Raw genomic sequence first — 23,080 nt, 5'->3', positions numbered from 1 at the left:
TTTTGTAAGCTGATTGCAGCCCACTAAAACTATTTTGCAGTTCAGTAAGGGGATGCCAGCTGCCTTTTGGCAAAAAATGGTTTAAGACACAGATTGGGAAATAGGCCCTCCACCTGTTTTTGTACAGCCAGCAGCTAAGAATTTTTTTTTTTACGTTTTAAGGATTTTTTTTCCTTTTCTTTTATGATTAAGTTTTTTTAACTTTTGTGTTTTTTTACTTTGGGGGAATGAAAAAAACCAAAGAAATATCTTGTGACACGTGAAGATTATGTAAAATTCAAAATTTCAGTGTTCACAATAAAGTTTTGTTGGAACACAGCCATGATCATGTTTAGTGCTATTGCCCATGGCAAGACAGAGTCGAAGTGGGCATGGTGGCTCACACCTCTAATCTTAGCACTCTGGGAGGCCAAGGCTGGAGGATCACTTTAGGCCAGGAGTCTGGGACCAGCCTGAGCAACACAGCAGTGATCCCACCCTACCCCCCCCCTACAAAAATTAGAAAAATCTGGCCGTGCATGGTGGTTCACACCTGTAATCCTACCACTCGGGAAGGCTGAGGTGGGAGGATTGCTGGAGGTCAGGAGTTCGAGACCAGCCTGAGCAAGAGCAAGACCTCCGTCTCTGCTAAAAATAAAAATAAATTAGATGAGCAACTAAAAGTAGGAAAAAAAAAAAATTAGCTGGGCATGGTGGTGAGCACCTATAGTCTCAGCTACTGGAGAGGCTGATGTAGGAAGATCACCTGAGTCTGGGATTTCAAGGTTGCAATGAGCTACCATGAAGCCACTGCACTCCAGCCGGAGCAACAGAGCTAGCCCCTGCCTCAAAGAAAAAAAAAAAAAAAAAAACCAAGACAGGGAATTACAATACTTCCCCCCATCCTCAGGGGATATGTTCCAAGTCCCCGAGGGGATGTCTGAAACTACAGATAGTGCAGAACTCTCTATATACTCTTTTTTTCCTATATATATATATACCAATGATAGGTTAATTTATAAATTAGGCATAGTAAGAGATTAACAACTAATAACAAAACAATGATAACAATATGCTGTAATGAAAGTGATGTTAACGCAGTCTCTCTCTCAAAATATCTCAATGTACTGTAGGTCTTAGCAACCTCAGCATATGATTTTTTTTTTCTTTCCTTAAGTGGAAAACTTTCACCTTTTCACTTAAAGGAAGCACTTTACGACTTATCTTTGGCATATCCAAATTGCCAACATCACTACTCTTGTGCTTTGCAGCCATTATTAAGTAACATCAGGATTCCTTGAACACGAGCACTGTGACACTGCCACACTTGATCTGACCTAATGACTGAGATGGCTCCTCAGTGACTCAAGGGCAGGGAGCGTACATAGCGTGCAGTCGCTGGACAAAGGGTGGATCCATGCCCCAGGCCGGGAGGAACCGTGACTCCAGCAAGATCTCATCATGCTACTCAGAAACAGAGCATTATCTAGAACGGATGCTTCCTTCTGGAATTTTCGACTTAATATTTTTGGACTGCGGGTAACTGAAACCACGAGAAACAAAACCGTGGATAAAGGACTTCCGTAGCTGCACTCGAGACCGCATGGCCCCAAATGCCTAAAATATTTACTATCTAATGCTTCACAGAAAGTTGGCCACCCCGGTTCTCGAGGAGCATAACGGAAGACACCAAATTTCTTAGCTCACCCGTTCCTAAAGGTGCCTTTCCAGACGATTCAGCGCGGATTAGTATTTTCCACTCCGCGCCACGAGGGAGGGCGAAGCTGGAACGCCCTTGTTTCCGCCTGCGGGAGAAATTTGTCCCCAGCGCAGTAGCGCTACTTCCCGCGTGCATGCAAGCCCGGGGTTGCTCGCCAAAGCCCTTTCTGAGGCTGGAGCAGAAGGTCCCGCTCCTTTTAAGCCCGTTACATGTCAGTCTTTTTTTCCCAATCACGTGTCTGAGCCGGTGTGCACTGATTGGATTTTCGCAGTCATTGCCAAAACCTTTCAGCCAATTGCTATTCAGAGGACAAAATGAGGGCGTGGCTTCAGGGCCAGGGCCGGGGCTGCCTTGCAGGTTGGTTCCCCTGGTGGTGGGAGTCCTCCCTTCCCACTCTGTGGTTCAGATCCCACCACCTTCCCTTCAGGGTACCTGGGCCCCCGAGCTATTAGGGGTCAGCAGGAGTGGGGTGTGGGGGCGGTCCACATAGCTGTACCAACCGAGCTCAAGCAGAAGTGAGGGGGTTAAAAGGGCAGATGTCTTCCCAGGTGCGGGGACGTGCTCACAGATCCCTCCAGCTGCGGAGAGCTCAAACCTGCCCTTGTCCAGAGTGCACCAGCGGCTGGCACTTGAGGACTCAGCTCCCATGGGATTTCTGGGTGCCCAAGCACGGTCCTCACTTGGGTCTTTCAACAGCTGTCTCTAGGCAGCAGCCCACTCCCTCTTAATCCCTCTCCAGGGCCCTAGGTCATATCTTTGTTCCCCCTACCTCACTCCCCCCTCCTCCCCCCACCTCTGTCACCAGTCCTAGCCGTGCCCTAGAAGCCTCTTGATAGAATCTCAGGCCTTCCCTCCCACTGTCCTTACTGCCTTGCGGTACAGATCCTGGGGAAAGAGCGAGCTTCCAGAGCCCCTTGACAGGCAACAAATATTGGTATTTCTACTCATTCCGATGCAGGCAAGGCAAAAATTAAAACAAAAACCAGTTTCCAAATTAAAATGTTCTCAAGTACCATATCCTGATGCAAGTAAAAATCGCTAGCTGGGCGGGGCGTGGTGGCTCAGGCCTGTCATCCTAGCACTCTGGGAGGCCGAGGCGGGTGGATCGCTCGAGGTCAGGAATTCCAGTCCAGCCTTAGCAAGAGCGAAACCCACCCCGTCTCTACTAAAAATAGAAAGAAATTATCTGGCCAACTAAAAATATATGTAGAAAAAATTAGCCAGGCATGGTCGTGCATGCCTGTAGTCCCAGCTACTTGGGAGGCTGAGGCAGGAGGATTGCTTGAGCCAAGGAGTTTGAGGTTGCTGTGAGCTAGGCTGATGCCATGGCACTCTAGCCTGAGCAGAGCAAGACTCTATCTTAAAAACAAACAAAAAAAAGATTGTTAATACCCTTCAGGGAAATGCAAGTTAAAACCACAAAGTTATACCACTACAACTTCAAAAGGACACTAATTAAAAGCACTGTGACAGTACCAAGGGTTGGATCAGCAGCAGTGTCCTTCCCAATATTGATGGCAGGAATGAAAATTGTTTCGATCACTTTGAAAAAGTATTTGGCAGTATCTACACTAAAAATCTGAAAACATGCAGTTCCAGCACTTCTCATAGCTACATATACCCACGAGAAATGACTACATGTCTACCTAAAGACATGGACGAGCACATAGCAGCTCCATCCAAAATAGGCAAAGAATCTGCCTCAAAGTCCACAAAGAGTCAAACAAATATATAAAACTACACTATATACACTCAGGAAAATTCTACCCAGCAAAGAAAAAGAAAAAATGTGCTACTGCTACACACAGCAAGAGTGCATCTTGAATCTCCGTGATGTGAAACAAGCCAAAGACAAGAATCTATTGTGTAACTCCATTTATTTAAAGTTCAAAAACAGGAACACTAACCTCTGATGGTAGAGGTCAGAATACTGAGTGCTTTGTGGGGAGGATTTTGACTGGGAAGGGGCATGGAGCAGACTTCTGAGCTACTTATTGAGTAGGGAGCTGATGAGATGTCACTGTAAATAAAACCTGACAGTTGATGGCGTTGCTTTCAGCCACAGAGGTACAGGTGGCCTAGCCTCACTTCTGCCTTTCAGAATTCCTGGAGGGGGATAGGAAATATCTTTAGCCAGAACTCTTGTTGCAAGGGAGTCTGGAAACTCTAGTTAGTGTTCACAGCCATCATTTTAATTTTATAGGTGACAGGCCAGGGTCAGTGTTGCTCACAGTAATGGAAGCTGCATCTCTTGATCCTGATTGAACCGAAGTTTGAATCATAACTTTTGTTGCAGGAGGCAACCCTTGCATTTGCTGAGGCTTTTTAAATGTTTGATGATTCTTGGATCTGTGCTCGATTTCTTCCTTCCAAGTCAAAAACTGTAGTCGGCACTTGGGACATCGAAAGACTCTCTTGTTCCAGTGCCTCCAATAGTGATTTACGTACGACGGTGCAGTTTTGAAAATCTTGAGACAAAACGGACAAAGCAAAGTTTTAGTGTTTTCGTGGCACGTTCTAAAATGCGTTTCCACATCAGCAAAGACCGACGATCTGTAATTGCAAATCTGGCACACATAGGGCATTTCGCCAGGCTTATGGTTGTCCTTCATGTGTCGTAGGAGGAGCTGATCTGTTTCAAATGACAGCTCACAGATTTTGCACACAGCTGTGGCCCCCTGGGCAGTGTGCACACTGTCAATATGACACTGCAGCTGGAAGGGAGTGGGAAACTGCCGGTGGCAGTGCTGGCAGGTGGTGTGGTTTTCCCAGCTGTCGCTCCTTTCCCTCTCAAATTCCAAATGATGCTTCATGTGATTCATAAACCTAACATTTTTTAGAACTTTCAAGCAGCTGTGGCATTTAAAGGTTGTATAAGTCTTCTGCTCTGACGTCCCATCTCCTTTATGCTCTCCGTAGTAAAAGTCACTAAGTAACATGATCAGATTTCCTTTCTCGGGGTCAAAGGTCTGGTTTTGCCTTGCTAGAGTTGAAAAGTCTGTTATTACCAGTCCTTCAGAACCATTTGCTCCATCCGTAAGACTGAAATGTGACTTTTTGTTATCGTCAGCCCAGGGAAATGATGCTCCATTCGGAACACAGCTTGACGTGCTGTAGGAACCCTGTGAGGGCGTACCTGTCATCCTGGGAGGGAGACCTGAAGGGACCACAGCTAAAGAATGTACCCCTGGGATTCCATCCCTGAGTTTAGCCCTTTGGGGATTCCTGCTGTTTGTCTCCGAAGCGGAAAGTTGTTTGGCATCACAAGGACTCGCATCTTTGCCTCCTGCAGAGAGCACAGCTCCAACTGGACACTGAGTCCTTGGGGCAAGCAAAGCCGAGGAATTCTCAGGAAGAACTTGTGGTGAGCTCATTTCACACCCAGGTTTAGATGAAGACTCAATAGTAAGAGGACCATCTGTCGATCTCCATTCCGACTGGGATATTGGCACCATGGCTTGTGCCCTAGGGGTCCTGTGATTTGCAGGCTGCGACCCTTGAGCAGGATCGTAAGGGAGGTAGCTTCTCTTTCTTTTTGAGCCCGGGGTGACTCTGTTCAAAATGTTTGAAATGATGGGTTTTGAATCTGAAATCATCCCGACAAAGAGAACTTCAGGGTCTTTATTTACATGTTCCACCCCAACAAAGATCACCTCATCATCTTCCTCAGCCTTGTCTCTCTGTTTAGATTCCCTTACGTTCTTCTTCAGCGGTTGTGATCCTTGTTCCTCCTCACACGAGACGACACTTGCCATTTTCAAATTACTTTTTGCTTCAACTTCCAAAGCTGCCTTTTTAGAAATTGCCACCTAAGTGCAACCACATGATAACAGTCAGTATTTATTTCAAGAGACTTTATTTAATCCTCCCTTAAAACATTGAGATAACATTTTTTTTAAAGGTTTACCTTTTTATTTGTTTGTTTTTGAGATGGGGTCTCACTCTGTTGCTCAGGCTGGAGTGCAGTGGCATGACCTAGCTCACTGTAACCTCAAACTCCCAGGCTCATGGGATCCTCCTGCCTCAGCCACCCCAAGTAGCTGGGACTACAGGTGTGAGCCACTGCACCCGGCCCCAATGCTATTTTTCCACTTGTATTTTACCACTGCCTATGATGAAATATATAAAATGTCTTGCTTCTTTTCTATTTCTGCCCACTAGACTATAAGCTACATGAGGTGAGGGACTTGTGTTCTGTTTACTGCTGTATCCTCAGCTTCTAGAGCAAAGTCTGTTGTACCCTATATGCTAACTCTTTGTTAAATAACTAAGTAGTAGCTGTTATAAATATGATCGTTTGGGTATACAACAGCCTCTAACCCATTAATTCCAGGTTTTCCAAGCAATTAATGAAATCCATCCAAACAATTTAACACTATCCTGCAAGGGAGAAGGTAAACTATGTCTATAAATTGAAACAGAAATTTTCTCAAATACTCTGAAACCCTCGCCTCACCACAAGGGATAGGCTCTGATACCTTCTATGCCATTAGCACATGTCGTTGATTCTAAGGTGCACGCTTGTATTTCCATTTTAACATCTCTGAAATCAGATTGCACCTCCTCGTAGCGCCTGATCAATGTGAAATAAATTTCATACTTTGTTTTGCAGCTTATATTTTTATTTTATAGTAGTATCAAAAATAATGTCTCTTGGATCCTTTTGTAGTTCATAAGCATGATTGGGTTTTCACTGTGTGAGGTGTGCCTCCCTCAAAACTTGTTACCTAGTCAGCACTTTACCTATCTGATGTGAAAAAAAAGAAAAAAAGAAAAAGAAATAACAATCTTACAATTGAAAGCATCTTAGGGTCAGTGAAAAACATTTTTTTTTTGTAAGCTGATTGCAGCCCACTAAAACTATTTTGCAGTTCACTAAGGGGATGCCAGCTGCCTTTTGGCAAAAAATGGTTTAGGACACAGATTGGCAAATTGGCCCTCCACCTGTTTTTGTACAGCCAGCAGCTAAGAATTTTTTTTTTACGTTTTAAGGATTTTTTTTTCCTTTTCTTTTATTATTAAGTTTTTTTAACTTTTATGTTTTTTTACTTTGGGGGAATGAAAAAAACCATAGAAATACTTTGTGACACGTGAAGATTATGTAAAATTCAAAATTTCAGTGTTCACAATAAAGTTTTGTTGGAACACAGCCATGATCATGTTTAGTGCTATTGCCCATGGCTACTTTTGCAAGACAGAGTCGAAGTGGGCTTAGTGGCTCATACCTCTAATCTTAGCACTCTGGGAGGCCAAGGCTGGAGGATCACTTTAGGCCAGGAGTCTGAGACCAGCCTGAGCACCACAGCAGTGATCCCACCCTACCCTCCACCTCTCTCTACAAAAATTAGAAAAATATGGCCGTGCATGGTGGCTCACACCTGTAATCCTAGCACTCGGGAAGGCTGAGGTGGGAGGATTGCTGGAGGTCAGGACTTCGAGACAAGCCTGAGCAAGAGCAAGACCTCCGTCTCTACTAAAAATAAAAATAAATTAGATGAGCAACTAAAAATAGGAAAAAAATTAGCTGGGCATATTTCTATAGGTGCGAACCTATAGTCTCAGCTACTGGAGAGGCTGACGTAGGAAGATCACCTGAGCCTGGGATTTCAAGGTTGCAATGAGCTACCGTGAAGCCACTGAACTCCAGCCCGAGCAACAGAGCTAGACCCTGCCTCAGAAAAAAAAAAAAAAAAAAGACAAGGAAGTACAATACTTCCCCCCATCCTCAGGGGATATGTTCCAAGCCCCCGAGGGGATGTCTGAAACTACAGATAGTGCAGAACTCTCTATATACTCTTTTTTTCCTATATACATATATAGCAATGATAGTTTAATTTATAAATTAGGTACAGTAAGAGATTAACAAGTAATAACAAAATAAAACAATAACAATATGCTGTAATGAAAGTTATGTTAATGTAGTCTCTCTCTCAAAATATCTTAATGTACTGTAGGTCTTAGCAACCTCAGCATATGATTTTTTTTTTCTTTCATTAAGTGGAAAACTTTCACCTTTTCACTTAAAGGAAGCACTTTACGACTTACCTTTGGCATATCCAAATTGCCAACATCAACACTCTTGTGCTTTAGAGCCATTATTAAGTAACATCAGGATTACTTGAACACGAGCACTGTGACACTGCCACACTTGATCTGACCTAATGACTGAGATGGCTCCTCAGTGACTCAAGGGCAGGGAGCCTACATAGCATGGAGTCGCTGGACAAAGGGTGGATCCATGCCCCAGGCCGGGAGGAACCGTGACTCCAGCAAGATCTCATCATGCTACTCAGAAACAGAGCAGTATCTAGAACGTATGCTTCCTTCTGGAATTTTCGACTTAATATTTTTGGACCGCGGCTAACTGAAACCACGAGAAACAAAACCGTGGATAAAGGACTTCCGTAGCTGTACTCGAGACCGCATGGCCCCAAATGCCTAAAATATTTACTACCTAGTGCTTCACAGAAAGTTTTCCAACCGCGGTTCTAGGGGAGCATAACGGAAGACACCAAATTTCTTAGCTCACCCGTTCCTAAAGGTGCCTTTCCAGACGATTCAGCGCGGATCAGTATTTTCCACTCCGCGCCACGAGGGAGGGCGAAGCTGGAACGCCCTTGTTTCCGCCTGCGGGAGAAATTTGTCCCCAGCGCAGCAGCGCTGCTTCCCGCGTGCATGCAAGCCCGGGGTTGCTCGCCAAAGCCCTTTCTGAGGCTGGAGCAGAAGGTCCCGCTCCTTTTAAGCCCGTTACATGTCAGTCTTTTTTTCCCAATCACGTGTCTGAGCCGGTGTGCACTGATTGGATTTTCGCAGTCATTGCCAAAACCTTTCAGCCAATTGCTATTCAGAGGACAAAATGAGGGCGTGGCTTCAGGGCCAGGGCCGGGGCTGCCTTGCAGGTTGGTTCCACTGGTGGTGGGAGTCCTCCCTTCCCACTCTGTGGTTCAGATCCCACCACCTTCCCTTCAGGGTACCTGGGCCCCCGAGCTATTAGGGGTCAGCAGGAGTGGGGTGTGGGGGCGGTCCACATAGCTGTACCAACCGAGCTCAAGCAGAAGTGAGGGGGTTAAAGGGGCAGATGTCTTCCCAGGTGCGGGACGTGCTCACAGATCCCTCCAGCTGCGGAGAGCTCAAACCTGCCTTTGTCCAGAGTGCACCAGCGGCTGGCACTTGAGGACTCAGCTCCCATGGGATTTCTGGGTGCCCAAGCACAGTCCTCACTTGGGTCTTTCAACAGCTGTCTCTAGGCAGCAGCCCACTCCCTCTTAATCCCTCTCCAGGGCCCTAGGTCATATCTTTGTTCCCCTACCTCACTCCCCCCCCCCCACCTCTGTCACCAGTCCTAGCCGTGCCCTAGAAGCCTCTTGATAGAATCTCAGGCCTTCCCTCCCATTGTCCTTACTGCCTTGCGGTATAGATCCCGGGGAAAGAGCGAGCTTGCAGAGCCCCTTGACAGGCAACAAATATTGGTATTTCCACTCATTCCGATGCAGGCAAGGCAAAAATTAAAACAAAAACCAGTTTCCGAATTAAAATGTTCTCAAGTACCATATCCTGATGCAAGTAAAAATCGCTAGCTGGGCGGGGCGTGGTGGCTCAGGCCTGTCATCCTAGCACTCTGGGAGGCCGAGGCGGGTGGATCGCTCGAGGTCAGGAATTCCAGTCCAGCCTTAGCAAGAGCGAAACCCACCCCGTCTCTACTAAAAATAGAAAGAAATTATCTGGCCAACTAAAAATATATGTAGAAAAAATTAGCCAGGCATAGTCGTGCATGCCTGTAGTCCCAGCTACTTGGGAGGCTGAGGCAGGAGGATTGCTTGAGCCAAGGAGTTTGAGGTTGCTGTGAGCTAGGCTGATGCCATGGCACTCTAGCCTGAGCAGAGCAAGACTCTATCTTAAAAACAAACAAAAAAAAGATTGTTAATACCCTTCAGGGAAATGCAAGTTAAAACCACAAAGTTATACCACTACAACTTCAAAAGGACACTAATTAAAAGCACTGTGACAGTACCAAGGGTTGGATCAGCAGCAGTGTCCTTCCCAATATTGATGGCAGGAATGAAAATTGTTTCGATCACTTTGAAAAAGTATTTGGCAGTATCTACACTAAAAATCTGAAAACATGCAGTTCCAGCACTTCTCATAGCTACATATACCCACGAGAAATGACTACATGTCTACCTAAAGACATGGACGAGCACATAGCAGCTCCATCCAAAATAGGCAAAGAATCTGCCTCAAAGTCCACAAAGAGTCAAACAAATATATAAAACTACACTATATACACTCAGGAAAATTCTACCCAGCAAAGAAAAAGAAAAAATGTGCTACTGCTACACACAGCAAGAGTGCATCTTGAATCTCCGTGATGTGAAACAAGCCAAAGACAAGAATCTATTGTGTAACTCCATTTATTTAAAGTTCAAAAACAGGAACACTAACCTCTGATGGTAGAGGTCAGAATACTGAGTGCTTTGTGGGGAGGATTTTGACTGGGAAGGGGCATGGAGCAGACTTCTGAGCTACTTATTGAGTAGGGAGCTGATGAGATGTCACTGTAAATAAAACCTGACAGTTGATGGCGTTGCTTTCAGCCACAGAGGTACAGGTGGCCTAGCCTCACTTCTGCCTTTCAGAATTCCTGGAGGGGGATAGGAAATATCTTTAGCCAGAACTCTTGTTGCAAGGGAGTCTGGAAACTCTAGTTAGTGTTCACAGCCATCATTTTAATTTTATAGGTGACAGGCCAGGGTCAGTGTTGCTCACAGTAATGGAAGCTGCATCTCTTGATCCTGATTGAACCGAAGTTTGAATCATAACTTTTGTTGCAGGAGGCAACCCTTGCATTTGCTGAGGCTTTTTAAATGTTTGATGATTCTTGGATCTGTGCTCGATTTCTTCCTTCCAAGTCAAAAACTGTAGTCGGCACTTGGGACATCGAAAGACTCTCTTGTTCCAGTGCCTCCAATAGTGATTTACGTACGACGGTGCAGTTTTGAAAATCTTGAGACAAAACGGACAAAGCAAAGTTTTAGTGTTTTCGTGGCACGTTCTAAAATGCGTTTCCACATCAGCAAAGACCGACGATCTGTAATTGCAAATCTGGCACACATAGGGCATTTCGCCAGGCTTATGGTTGTCCTTCATGTGTCGTAGGAGGAGCTGATCTGTTTCAAATGACAGCTCACAGATTTTGCACACAGCTGTGGCCCCCTGGGCAGTGTGCACACTGTCAATATGACACTGCAGCTGGAAGGGAGTGGGAAACTGCCGGTGGCAGTGCTGGCAGGTGGTGTGGTTTTCCCAGCTGTCGCTCCTTTCCCTCTCAAATTCCAAATGATGCTTCATGTGATTCATAAACCTAACATTTTTTAGAACTTTCAAGCAGCTGTGGCATTTAAAGGTTGTATAAGTCTTCTGCTCTGACGTCCCATCTCCTTTATGCTCTCCGTAGTAAAAGTCACTAAGTAACATGATCAGATTTCCTTTCTCGGGGTCAAAGGTCTGGTTTTGCCTTGCTAGAGTTGAAAAGTCTGTTATTACCAGTCCTTCAGAACCATTTGCTCCATCCGTAAGACTGAAATGTGACTTTTTGTTATCGTCAGCCCAGGGAAATGATGCTCCATTCGGAACACAGCTTGACGCGCTGCAGGAACCCTGTGAGGGCGTACCTGTCATCCTGGGAGGGAGACCTGAAGGGACCACAGCTAAAGAATGTACCCCTGGGATTCCATCCCTGAGTTTAGCCCTTTGGGGATTCCTGCTGTTTGTCTCCGAAGCGGAAAGTTGTTTGGCATCACAAGGACTCGCATCTTTGCCTCCTGCAGAGAGCACAGCTCCAACTGGACACTGAGTCCTTGGGGCAAGCAAAGCCGAGGAATTCTCAGGAAGAACTTGTGGTGAGCTCATTTCACACCCAGGTTTAGATGAAGACTCAATAGTAAGAGGACCATCTGTCGATCTCCATTCCGACTGGGATATTGGCACCATGGCTTGTGCCCTAGGGGTCCTGTGATTTGCAGGCTGCGACCCTTGAGCAGGATCGTAAGGGAGGTAGCTTCTCTTTCTTTTTGAGCCCGGGGTGACTCTGTTCAAAATGTTTGAAATGATGGGTTTTGAATCTGAAATCATCCCGACAAAGAGAACTTCAGGGTCTTTATTTACATGTTCCACCCCAACAAAGATCACCTCATCATCTTCCTCAGCCTTGTCTCTCTGTTTAGATTCCCTTACGTTCTTCTTCAGCGGTTGTGATCCTTGTTCCTCCTCACACGAGACGACACTTGCCATTTTCAAATTACTTTTTGCTTCAACTTCCAAAGCTGCCTTTTTAGAAATTGCCACCTAAGTGCAACCACGTGATAACAGTCAGTATTTATTTCAAAAGACTTTATTTAACCTTCCCTTAAAACATTGAGATAACATTGTTTTTAAATGTTTACTTTTTTATTTGTTTGTTTTTGAGACGGGGTCTCACTCTGTTGCTCAGGCCGGAGTGCAGTGGCATGACCTAGCTCACTGTAACCTCGAACTCCCAGGCTCATGGGATCCTCCCGCCTCAGCCTCCCTAAGTAGCTGGGACTACAGGTGTGAGCCACCGTGCCCGGCCCCAATGCTATTTTTCCACTTGTATTTTACCACTGCCTATGATGAAATATATAAAATGTCTTGCTTCTTTTGTATTTCTGCCCACTAAAGTATAAGCTACATGAGGTGAGGGACTTGTGTTCTGTTTACTGCTGTATCCTCAGCTTCTGGAGCAAAGTCTGTTGTACCCTATATGCTAACTCTTTGTTAAATAACTAAGTAGTAGCTGTTATAAATATGATCGTTTGGGTATACAACAGCCTCTAACCCATTAATTCCAGGTTCTCCAAGCATTTAATGAAATCCAAATCCAAACAATTTAACACTATCCTGCAAGGGAGAAGGTAAACTATGCGTATAAATTGAAACAGAAATTTTCTCAAATACTCTGAAACCCTCGCCTCACCACAAGGGATAGGCTCTGATACCTTCTATGCCATTAGCACATGTCGTTGATTCTAAGGTGCACGCTTGTATTTCCATTTTAACATCTCTGAAATCAGATTGCACCTCCTCGTAGCGCCTGATCAATGTGAAATAAATTTCATACTTTGTTTTGCAGCTTATATTTTTATTTTATAGTAGTATCAAAAATAATGTCTCTTGGATCCTTTTGTAGTTCATAAGCATGATTGGGTTTTCACTGTGTGTGAGGTGTGCCTCCTTCAAACCTTGTTACCTAGTCAGCACCTTACCTATGTGATGTGGAAAAAAATAAAAAAGAAAAATAAGTAACATATGTTACAATTGAAAGCATGTTAGGGTCAGTGAAAAACATTTTTTTTTTGTAAGCTGATTGTAGCCCACTAAAACTATTTTGCAGTTTACTAATGGCATGCCAGCTGCCTTTTGGCAAAAAATGGTTTAAGACACAGATTGGCAAATAGGCCCTCCACCTGTTTTTGTACAGCCAGCAGCTAAGAATTTTTTTATTTATGTTTTAAGGATTTTTTTTCCTTTTCTTTTATTATTAAGTTTTTTTAACTTCTGTGTTTTTTTACTTTGGGGGAATGAAAAAAACCAAAGAAATATCTTGTGACACGTGAAGATTATGTAAAATTCAAAATTTCAGTGTTCACAATAAAGTTTTGTTGGAACACAGCCATGATCATGTTTAGTGCTATTGCCCATGCTACTTTTGTAAGACAGAGTCAAAGTGGGCTTGGTCGCTCACACCTCTAATCTTAGCACTCTGGGAGGCCAAGGCTGGAGGATCAGTTTAGGCCAGGAGTCTGAGACCAGCCCCTGAGCAACACAGCAGTGATCCCACCCTACCCCCCACCTCTCTCTACAAAAATTAGAAAAATCTGGCCGTGCATGGTGGCTCACACCTGTAATCCTATCACTCGGGAAGGCTGAGGTGGGAGGATTGCTGGAGGTCAGGACTTCGAGACCAGCCTGAGCAAGAGCAAGACCTCCGTCTCTACTAAAAATAAAAATAAATTAGATGAGCAACTAAAAATAGGAAAAACAAAATTAGCTGGGCATGGTGGTGAGCACCTAAGTCTCAGCTACTGGAGAGGCTGATGTAGGAAGATCACCTGAACCTGGGATTTCAAGGTTGCGATGAGCTACCAGGAAGCCACTGCACTCCAGCCCGAGCAACAGAGGTAGACCCTGCCTCAAAAAAAAAAAAAAAAAGACAGGGAAGTACAATACCTCCCCCCATCCTCAGGGGATATGTTCCAAGCCCCCGAGGGGATGTCTGAAACTACAGATAGTGCAGAACTCTCCATATACTATTTTTTTCCCATATATATATATGTATATATATACACCAATATTAGTTTAATTTATGAATTAGGCACTGTAAGAGATTAACAACTAATAACAAAATAAAACAATGATAACAATATGCTGTAATGAAAGTGATGTTAACGCAGTCTCTCTCTCAAAATATCTTAATGTACTGTAGGTCTTAGCAACCTCAGCATATGATTTTTTTTTTCTTTCCTTAAGTGGAAAACTTTCACCTTTTCACTTAAAGGAAGCACTTTACGACTTATCTTTGGCATATCCAAATTGCCAACATCACTACTCTTGTGCTTTGGAGCCGTTATTAGTAACATCAGGATTCCTTGAACACGAGCACTGTGACACTGCCACACTTGATCTGACCTAATGACTGAGATGGCTCCTCAGTGACTCAAGGGCAGGGAGCCTACATAGCATGGAGTCGCTGGACAAAGGGTGGATCCATGCCCCAGGCCGGGAGGAACTGTGACTCCAGCAAGATCTCATCATGCTACTCAGAAAACAGAGCAGTATCTAGAACGTATGCTTCCTTCTGGAATTTTCGACTTAATATTTTTGGACCGCGGGTAACTGAAACCACGAGAAACAAAACCGTGGATAAAGGACTTCCGTAGCTGCACTCGAGACCGCATGGCCCCAAATGCCTAAAATATTTACTATCTAGTGCTCCACAGAAAGTTTGCCAACCCCAGTTCTAGGGGAGCATAACGGAAGACACCAAATTTCTTAGCTCACCCGTTCCTAAAGGTGCCTTTCCAGACGATTCAGCGCGGATCAGTATTTTCCACTCCGCGCCAGGAGGTAGGGCGAAGCTGGAACGCCCTTGTTTCCGCCTGCGGGAGAAATTTGTCCCCAGCGCAGCAGCGCTGCTTCCCACGTGCATGCAAGCCCGGGGTTGCTCGCCAAAGCCCTTTCTGAGGCTGGAGCAGAAGGTCCCGCTCCTTTTAAGCCCGTTACATGTCAGTCTTTTTTTCCCAATCACGTGTCTGAACCGGTGTGCACTGATTGGACTTTCGCAGTCATTGCCAAAACCTTTCAGCCAATTGCTATTCAGAGGAAAAAATGAGGGCGTGGCTTCAGGGCCAGGGCCGGGGCTGCCTTCCAGGTTGGTTCGCCTGGTGGTGGGAGTCCTCCCTTCCCACTCTGTGGTTCAGATCCCACCACCTTCCCTTCAGGGTACCTGGGCCCCCGAGCTATTAGGGGTCAGCAGGAGTGGGGTGTGGGGGCGGTCCACATAGCTGTACCAACCGAGCTCAAGCAGAAGTGAGGGGGTTAAAAGGGCAGATGTCTTCCCAGGTGCGGGGACATGCTCACAGATCCCTCCAGCTGCGGAGAGCTCAAACCTGCCCTTGTCCAGAGTGCACCAGCGGCTGGCACTTGAGGACTCAGCTCCCATGGGATTTCTGGGTGCCCAAGCACGGTCCTCACTTGGGTCTTTCAACAGCTGTCGCTAGGCAGCAGCCCACTCCCTCTTAATCCCTCTCCAGGGCCCTAGGTCATATCTTTGTTCCCCCACCTCACTCCCCCCTCTCCTCCCCCCACCTCTGTCACCAGTCCTAGCCACGCCCTAGAAGCCTCTTGATAGAATCTCAGGCCTGCCTTCCCACTGCCCTTACTGCCTTGCGGTATAGATCCCGGGGAAAGAGCGAGCTTCCAGAGCCCCTTGACAGGCAAGAAATATTGGTATTTCCACTCATTCCAATGCAAGCAAGGCAAAAATTAAAACAAAAACCAGTTTCCAAATTAAAATGTTCTAAAGTACCATATCCTGATGTAACTAAAAATCCCTAGTTGGGCCGGGCGTGGTGGCTCACGCCTGTCATCCTAGCACTCTGGGAGGCCAAGGCCGGTGGATCGCTCGAGGTCAGGAGTTTGAGTCCAGCCTCGGCAAGAGCGAGACCCCCCCCCCCCCCCCGTCTCTACTAAAAATAGAAAGAAATTATCTGGCCAACTAAAAATATATGTAGAAAAAATTAGCCGGGCATGGTGGCGCATGCCTGTAGTCCCAGCTACTCGGGAGGCTGAGCCAGTAGGATTGCTTGAGCCCAGGAGTTTGACGTTGCTGTGAGCTAGGCTGATGCCATGGCACTCTAGCCTGAGCAGAGCAAGACTCTGTCTCAAAAAAAAGATTGTTAATACCCATCAGGGAAATGCAAGTTAAAACCACAATGTTATACCACTACAACTTCAAGAGGACACTAATTAAAAGCACTGTCACAGTACCAACGGTTGGATCAGCAGCAGTGTCCTTCCCAATATTGATGACAGGAATGAAAATTGTTTCGATCACTTTGAAAAAGTATTTGGCAGTATCTACACTAAAAATGTGAAAACATGCAGTTCCAGCACTTCTCATAGCTACATATACCCACGAGAAATGACTACATGTCTACCTAAAGACATGGACGAGCACATAGCAGCTCCATCCAAAATAGGCAAAGAATCTGCCTCAAAGTCCACAAAGAGTCAAACAAATATATAAAACTACACTATATACACTCAGGAAAATTCTACCCAGCAAAGAAAAAGAAAAAATATGCTACTGCTACACACAGCAAGAGTGCATCTTGCATCTCCCTGATTTGAAACAAGCCAAAGACAAGAATCTATTGTGTAACTCCATTTATTTAAAGTTCAAAAACAGGAACACTAACCTCTGATGGTAGAGGTCAGAATATTGATTGCTTTGTGGGGAGGATTTTGACTGGGAAGGGGCATGGAGCAGACTTCTGAGCTACTTATTGAGTAGGGAGCTGATGAGATGTCACTGTAAATAAAACCTGACAGTTGATGGCGTTGCTTTCAGCCACAGAGGTACAGGTGGCCTAGCCTCACTTCTGCCTTTCAGAATTCCTGGAGGGGGATAGGAAATATCTTTAGCCAGAACTCTTGTTGCAAGGGAGTCTGGAAACTCTAGTTAGTGTTCACAGCCATCATTTTAATTTTATAGGTGACAGGCCAGGGTCAGTGTTGCTCACAGTAATGGAAGCTGCATCTCTTGATCCTGATTGAACCGAAGTTTGAATAGTAACTTTTGTTGCAGGAGGCAACCCTTGCATTTGCTGAGGCTTTTTAAATGTTTGATGATTCTTGGATCTGTGCTCGATTTCTTCCTTCCAAGTCAAAAACTGTAGTCGGCACTTGGGACATCGAAAGACTCTCTTGTTCCAGTGCCTCCAATAGTGATTTACGTACGACGATGCAGTTTTGAAAATCTTGAGACAAAACGGACAAAGCAAAGTTTTAGTGTTTTCGTGGCACGTTCTAAAATGCGTTTCCACATCAGCAAAGACCGACGATCTGTAATTGCAAATCTGGCACACATAGGGCATTTCGCCAGGCTTATGGTTGTCCTTCATGTGTCGTAGGAGGAGCTGATCTGTTTCAAATGACAGCTCACAGATTTTGCACACAGCTGTGGCCCCCTGGGCAGTGTGCACACTGTCAATATGACACTGCAGCTGGAAGGGAGTGGGAAACTGCCGGTGGCAGTGCTGGCAGGTGGTGTGGTTTTCCCAGCTGTCGCTCCTTTCCCTCTCAAATTCCAAATGATGCTTCATGTGATTCATAAACCTAACATTTTTTAGAACTTTCAAGCAGCTGTGGCATTTAAAGGTTGTATAAGTCTTCTGCTCTGACGTCCCATCTCCTTTATGCTCTCCGTAGTAAAAGTCACTAAGTAACATGATCAGATTTCCTTTCTCGGGGTCAAAGGTCTGGTTTTGCCTTGCTAGAGTTGAAAAGTCTGTTATTACCAGTCCTTCAGAACCATTTGCTCCATCCGTAAGACTGAAATGTGACTTTTTGTTATCGTCAGCCCAGGGAAATGATGCTGCATTCAGAACACAGCTTGATGCGCTGCAGGAACCCTGTGAGGGCGTACCTGTCATTCTGGGAGGGAGACCTGAAGGGACCACAGCTAAAGAATGTATCCCTGGGATTCCATCCCTGAGTTTAGCCCTTTGGGGATTCCTGCTGTTTGTCTCCGAAGCGGAAAGTTGTTTGGCATCACAAGGACTCGCATCTTTGCCTCCTGCAGAGAGCACAGCTCCAACTGGACACTGAGTCCTTGGGGAAAGCAAAGCGGAGGAATTCTCAGGAAGAACTTGTGGTGAGCTGATTTCACACCCAGGTTTAGATGAAGACTCAATAGTAACAGGACCATCTGTCGATCTCCATTCCAACTGGGATATTGGCACCATTGCTTGTGCCCTAGGGGTCCTGTGATTTGCAGGCTGCGACACTTGAGCAGGATCGTAAGGGAGGTAGCTTCTCTTTCTTTTTGAGCCCGGGGTGACTCTGTTCAAAATGTTTGAAATGATGGGTTTTGAATCTGAAATCATCCCGACAAAGAGAACTTCAGGGTCTTTATTTACATGTTCCACCCCAACAAAGATCACCTCATCATCTTCCTCAGCCTTGTCTCTCTGTTTAGATTCTCTTACTTTCTTCTTCAGCGGTTGTGGTCCTTGTTCCTCCTCACACGAGACGACACCTGCCATTTTCAAATTACTTTTTGCTTGAAGCCAGTGGTCCCTTCAACTTCCAAAGCTGCCTTTTTAGAAATTGCCACCTAAGTGCAACCACGTGATAACAGTCAGTATTTATTTCAAAAGACTTTATTTAACCTTCCCTTAAAACATTGAGATAACATTGTTTTTAAATGTTTACTTTTTTATTTGTTTGTTTTTGAGACGGGGTCTCACTCTGTTGCTCAGGCCGGAGTGCAGTGGCATGACCTAGCTCACTGTAACCTCGAACTCCCAGGCTCATGGGATCCTCCCGCCTCAGCCTCCCTAAGTAGCTGGGACTACAGGTGTGAGCCACCGTGCCCGGCCCCAATGCTATTTTTCCACTTGTATTTTACCACTGCCTATGATGAAATATATAAAATGTCTTGCTTCTTTTGTATTTCTGCCCACTAAAGTATAAGCTACATGAGGTGAGGGACTTGTGTTCTGTTTACTGCTGTATCCTCAGCTTCTAGAGCAAAGTCTGTTGTACCCTATATGCTAACTCTTTGTTAAATAACTAAGTAGTAGCTGTTATAAATATGATCGTTTGGGTATACAACAGCCTCTAACCCATTAATTCCAGGTTCTCCAAGCATTTAATGAAATCCAAATCCAAACAATTTAACACTATCCTGCAAGGGAGAAGGTAAACTATGCGTATAAATTGAAACAGAAATTTTCTCAAATACTCTGAAACCCTCGCCTCACCACAAGGGATAGGCTCTGATACCTTCTATGGCATTAGCACATGTCGTTGATTCTAAGGTGCACGCTTGTATTTCCATTTTAACATCTCTGAAATCAGATTGCACCTCCTCGTAGCGCCTGATCAATGTGAAATAAATTTCATACTTTGTTTTGCAGCTTATATTTTTATTTTATAGTAGTATCAAAAATAATGTCTCTTGGATCCTTTTGTAGTTCATAAGCATGATTGGGTTTTCACTGTGTGTGAGGTGTGCCTCCTTCAAACCTTGTTACCTAGTCAGCACCTTACCTATGTGATGTGGAAAAAAATAAAAAAGAAAAATAAGTAACATATGTTACAATTGAAAGCATGTTAGGGTCAGTGAAAAACATTTTTTTTTTGTAAGCTGATTGTAGCCCACTAAAACTATTTTGCAGTTTACTAATGGCATGCCAGCTGCCTTTTGGCAAAAAATGGTTTAAGACACAGATTGGCAAATAGGCCCTCCACCTGTTTTTGTACAGCCAGCAGCTAAGAATTTTTTTATTTATGTTTTAAGGATTTTTTTTCCTTTTCTTTTATTATTAAGTTTTTTTAACTTCTGTGTTTTTTTACTTTGGGGGAATGAAAAAAACCAAAGAAATATCTTGTGACACGTGAAGATTATGTAAAATTCAAAATTTCAGTGTTCACAATAAAGTTTTGTTGGAACACAGCCATGATCATGTTTAGTGCTATTGCCCATGCTACTTTTGTAAGACAGAGTCAAAGTGGGCTTGGTCGCTCACACCTCTAATCTTAGCACTCTGGGAGGCCAAGGCTGGAGGATCAGTTTAGGCCAGGAGTCTGAGACCAGCCCCTGAGCAACACAGCAGTGATCCCACCCTACCCCCCACCTCTCTCTACAAAAATTAGAAAAATCTGGCCGTGCATGGTGGCTCACACCTGTAATCCTATCACTCGGGAAGGCTGAGGTGGGAGGATTGCTGGAGGTCAGGACTTCGAGACCAGCCTGAGCAAGAGCAAGACCTCCGTCTCTACTAAAAATAAAAATAAATTAGATGAGCAACTAAAAATAGGAAAAACAAAATTAGCTGGGCATGGTGGTGAGCACCTAAGTCTCAGCTACTGGAGAGGCTGATGTAGGAAGATCACCTGAACCTGGGATTTCAAGGTTGCGATGAGCTACCAGGAAGCCACTGCACTCCAGCCCGAGCAACAGAGGTAGACCCTGCCTCAAAAAAAAAAAAAAAAGACAGGGAAGTACAATACCTCCCCCCATCCTCAGGGGATATGTTCCAAGCCCCCGAGGGGATGTCTGAAACTACAGATAGTGCAGAACTCTCCATATACTATTTTTTTCCCATATATATATATGTATATATATACACCAATATTAGTTTAATTTATGAATTAGGCACTGTAAGAGATTAACAACTAATAACAAAATAAAACAATGATAACAATATGCTGTAATGAAAGTGATGTTAACGCAGTCTCTCTCTCAAAATATCTTAATGTACTGTAGGTCTTAGCAACCTCAGCATATGATTTTTTTTTTCTTTCCTTAAGTGGAAAACTTTCACCTTTTCACTTAAAGGAAGCACTTTACGACTTATCTTTGGCATATCCAAATTGCCAACATCACTACTCTTGTGCTTTGGAGCCGTTATTAGTAACATCAGGATTCCTTGAACACGAGCACTGTGACACTGCCACACTTGATCTGACCTAATGACTGAGATGGCTCCTCAGTGACTCAAGGGCAGGGAGCCTACATAGCATGGAGTCGCTGGACAAAGGGTGGATCCATGCCCCAGGCCGGGAGGAACTGTGACTCCAGCAAGATCTCATCATGCTACTCAGAAAACAGAGCAGTATCTAGAACGTATGCTTCCTTCTGGAATTTTCGACTTAATATTTTTGGACCGCGGGTAACTGAAACCACGAGAAACAAAACCGTGGATAAAGGACTTCCGTAGCTGCACTCGAGACCGCATGGCCCCAAATGCCTAAAATATTTACTATCTAGTGCTCCACAGAAAGTTTGCCAACCCCAGTTCTAGGGGAGCATAACGGAAGACACCAAATTTCTTAGCTCACCCGTTCCTAAAGGTGCCTTTCCAGACGATTCAGCGCGGATCAGTATTTTCCACTCCGCGCCAGGAGGTAGGGCGAAGCTGGAACGCCCTTGTTTCCGCCTGCGGGAGAAATTTGTCCCCAGCGCAGCAGCGCTGCTTCCCACGTGCATGCAAGCCCGGGGTTGCTCGCCAAAGCCCTTTCTGAGGCTGGAGCAGAAGGTCCCGCTCCTTTTAAGCCCGTTACATGTCAGTCTTTTTTTCCCAATCACGTGTCTGAACCGGTGTGCACTGATTGGACTTTCGCAGTCATTGCCAAAACCTTTCAGCCAATTGCTATTCAGAGGACAAAATGAGGGCGTGGCTTCAGGGCCAGGGCCGGGGCTGCCTTCCAGGTTGGTTCGCCTGGTGGTGGGAGTCCTCCCTTCCCACTCTGTGGTTCAGATCCCACCACCTTCCCTTCAGGGTACCTGGGCCCCCGAGCTATTAGGGGTCAGCAGGAGTGGGGTGTGGGGGCGGTCCACATAGCTGTACCAACCGAGCTCAAGCAGAAGTGAGGGGGTTAAAAGGGCAGATGTCTTCCCAGGTGCGGGGACATGCTCACAGATCCCTCCAGCTGCGGAGAGCTCAAACCTGCCCTTGTCCAGAGTGCACCAGCGGCTGGCACTTGAGGACTCAGCTCCCATGGGATTTCTGGGTGCCCAAGCACGGTCCTCACTTGGGTCTTTCAACAGCTGTCGCTAGGCAGCAGCCCACTCCCTCTTAATCCCTCTCCAGGGCCCTAGGTCATATCTTTGTTCCCCCACCTCACTCCCCCCTCTCCTCCCCCCACCTCTGTCACCAGTCCTAGCCACGCCCTAGAAGCCTCTTGATAGAATCTCAGGCCTGCCTTCCCACTGCCCTTACTGCCTTGCGGTATAGATCCCGGGGAAAGAGCGAGCTTCCAGAGCCCCTTGACAGGCAAGAAATATTGGTATTTCCACTCATTCCAATGCAAGCAAGGCAAAAATTAAAACAAAAACCAGTTTCCAAATTAAAATGTTCTAAAGTACCATATCCTGATGTAACTAAAAATCCCTAGTTGGGCCGGGCGTGGTGGCTCACGCCTGTCATCCTAGCACTCTGGGAGGCCAAGGCCGGTGGATCGCTCGAGGTCAGGAGTTTGAGTCCAGCCTCGGCAAGAGCGAGACCCCCCCCCCCCCCCCCCCCCGTCTCTACTAAAAATAGAAAGAAATTATCTGGCCAACTAAAAATATATGTAGAAAAAATTAGCCGGGCATGGTGGCGCATGCCTGTAGTCCCAGCTACTCGGGAGGCTGAGCCAGTAGGATTGCTTGAGCCCAGGAGTTTGACGTTGCTGTGAGCTAGGCTGATGCCATGGCACTCTAGCCTGAGCAGAGCAAGACTCTGTCTCAAAAAAAAGATTGTTAATACCCATCAGGGAAATGCAAGTTAAAACCACAATGTTATACCACTACAACTTCAAGAGGACACTAATTAAAAGCACTGTCACAGTACCAACGGTTGGATCAGCAGCAGTGTCCTTCCCAATATTGATGACAGGAATGAAAATTGTTTCGATCACTTTGAAAAAGTATTTGGCAGTATCTACACTAAAAATCTGAAAACATGCAGTTCCAGCACTTCTCATAGCTACATATACCCACGAGAAATGACTACATGTCTACCTAAAGACATGGACGAGCACATAGCAGCTCCATCCAAAATAGGCAAAGAAGCTGCCTCAAAGTCCACAAAG

At 45.3% G+C, this 23,080-nt stretch overlaps 1 protein-coding gene and 5 pseudogenes across 1 annotated transcript; 3 read left to right on the top strand and 3 right to left on the bottom strand.

The window, feature by feature from the left end:
• Window positions 1-3,828: 3,828 nt before the first annotated feature.
• LOC138401618 (zinc finger protein 280A-like) lies at window positions 3,829-5,454 on the bottom strand (annotated as a pseudogene).
• Window positions 5,455-6,356: 902 nt separating this feature from the next.
• LOC138401962 (small nucleolar RNA U13) lies at window positions 6,357-6,452 on the top strand (annotated as a pseudogene).
• A 3,911-nt stretch (window positions 6,453-10,363) lies between these two features.
• LOC138401616 (zinc finger protein 280A-like) lies at window positions 10,364-11,989 on the bottom strand (annotated as a pseudogene).
• Window positions 11,990-12,893: 904 nt separating this feature from the next.
• On the top strand, window positions 12,894-12,991 carry LOC138401966 (small nucleolar RNA U13; annotated as a pseudogene).
• A 3,983-nt stretch (window positions 12,992-16,974) lies between these two features.
• Window positions 16,975-17,742, bottom strand: LOC138401615 (zinc finger protein 280A-like). The gene has a single exon (XM_069497141.1). The coding sequence runs from the start codon at window positions 17,725-17,727 to the stop codon at window positions 16,975-16,977; it is 753 nt and encodes a 250-aa protein (XP_069353242.1). The 5' UTR covers window positions 17,728-17,742.
• A 1,722-nt stretch (window positions 17,743-19,464) lies between these two features.
• LOC138401965 (small nucleolar RNA U13) lies at window positions 19,465-19,562 on the top strand (annotated as a pseudogene).
• The last annotated feature ends 3,518 nt before the right edge of the window (window positions 19,563-23,080 follow it).

Source organism: Eulemur rufifrons, chromosome 21, assembly GCF_041146395.1.
Source record: "Eulemur rufifrons isolate Redbay chromosome 21, OSU_ERuf_1, whole genome shotgun sequence".
Classification (NCBI taxonomy): domain Eukaryota; kingdom Metazoa; phylum Chordata; class Mammalia; order Primates; family Lemuridae; genus Eulemur; species Eulemur rufifrons.
This window is presented reverse-complemented; position numbering and strand designations above follow the sequence as displayed.

Coding starts and splice junctions, on each gene's coding strand:
- LOC138401615 (XM_069497141.1), bottom strand. CDS start 17,727: ATGTTACTTAGTGACTTTTACTACGGAGAGCATAAAGGAGATGGGACG.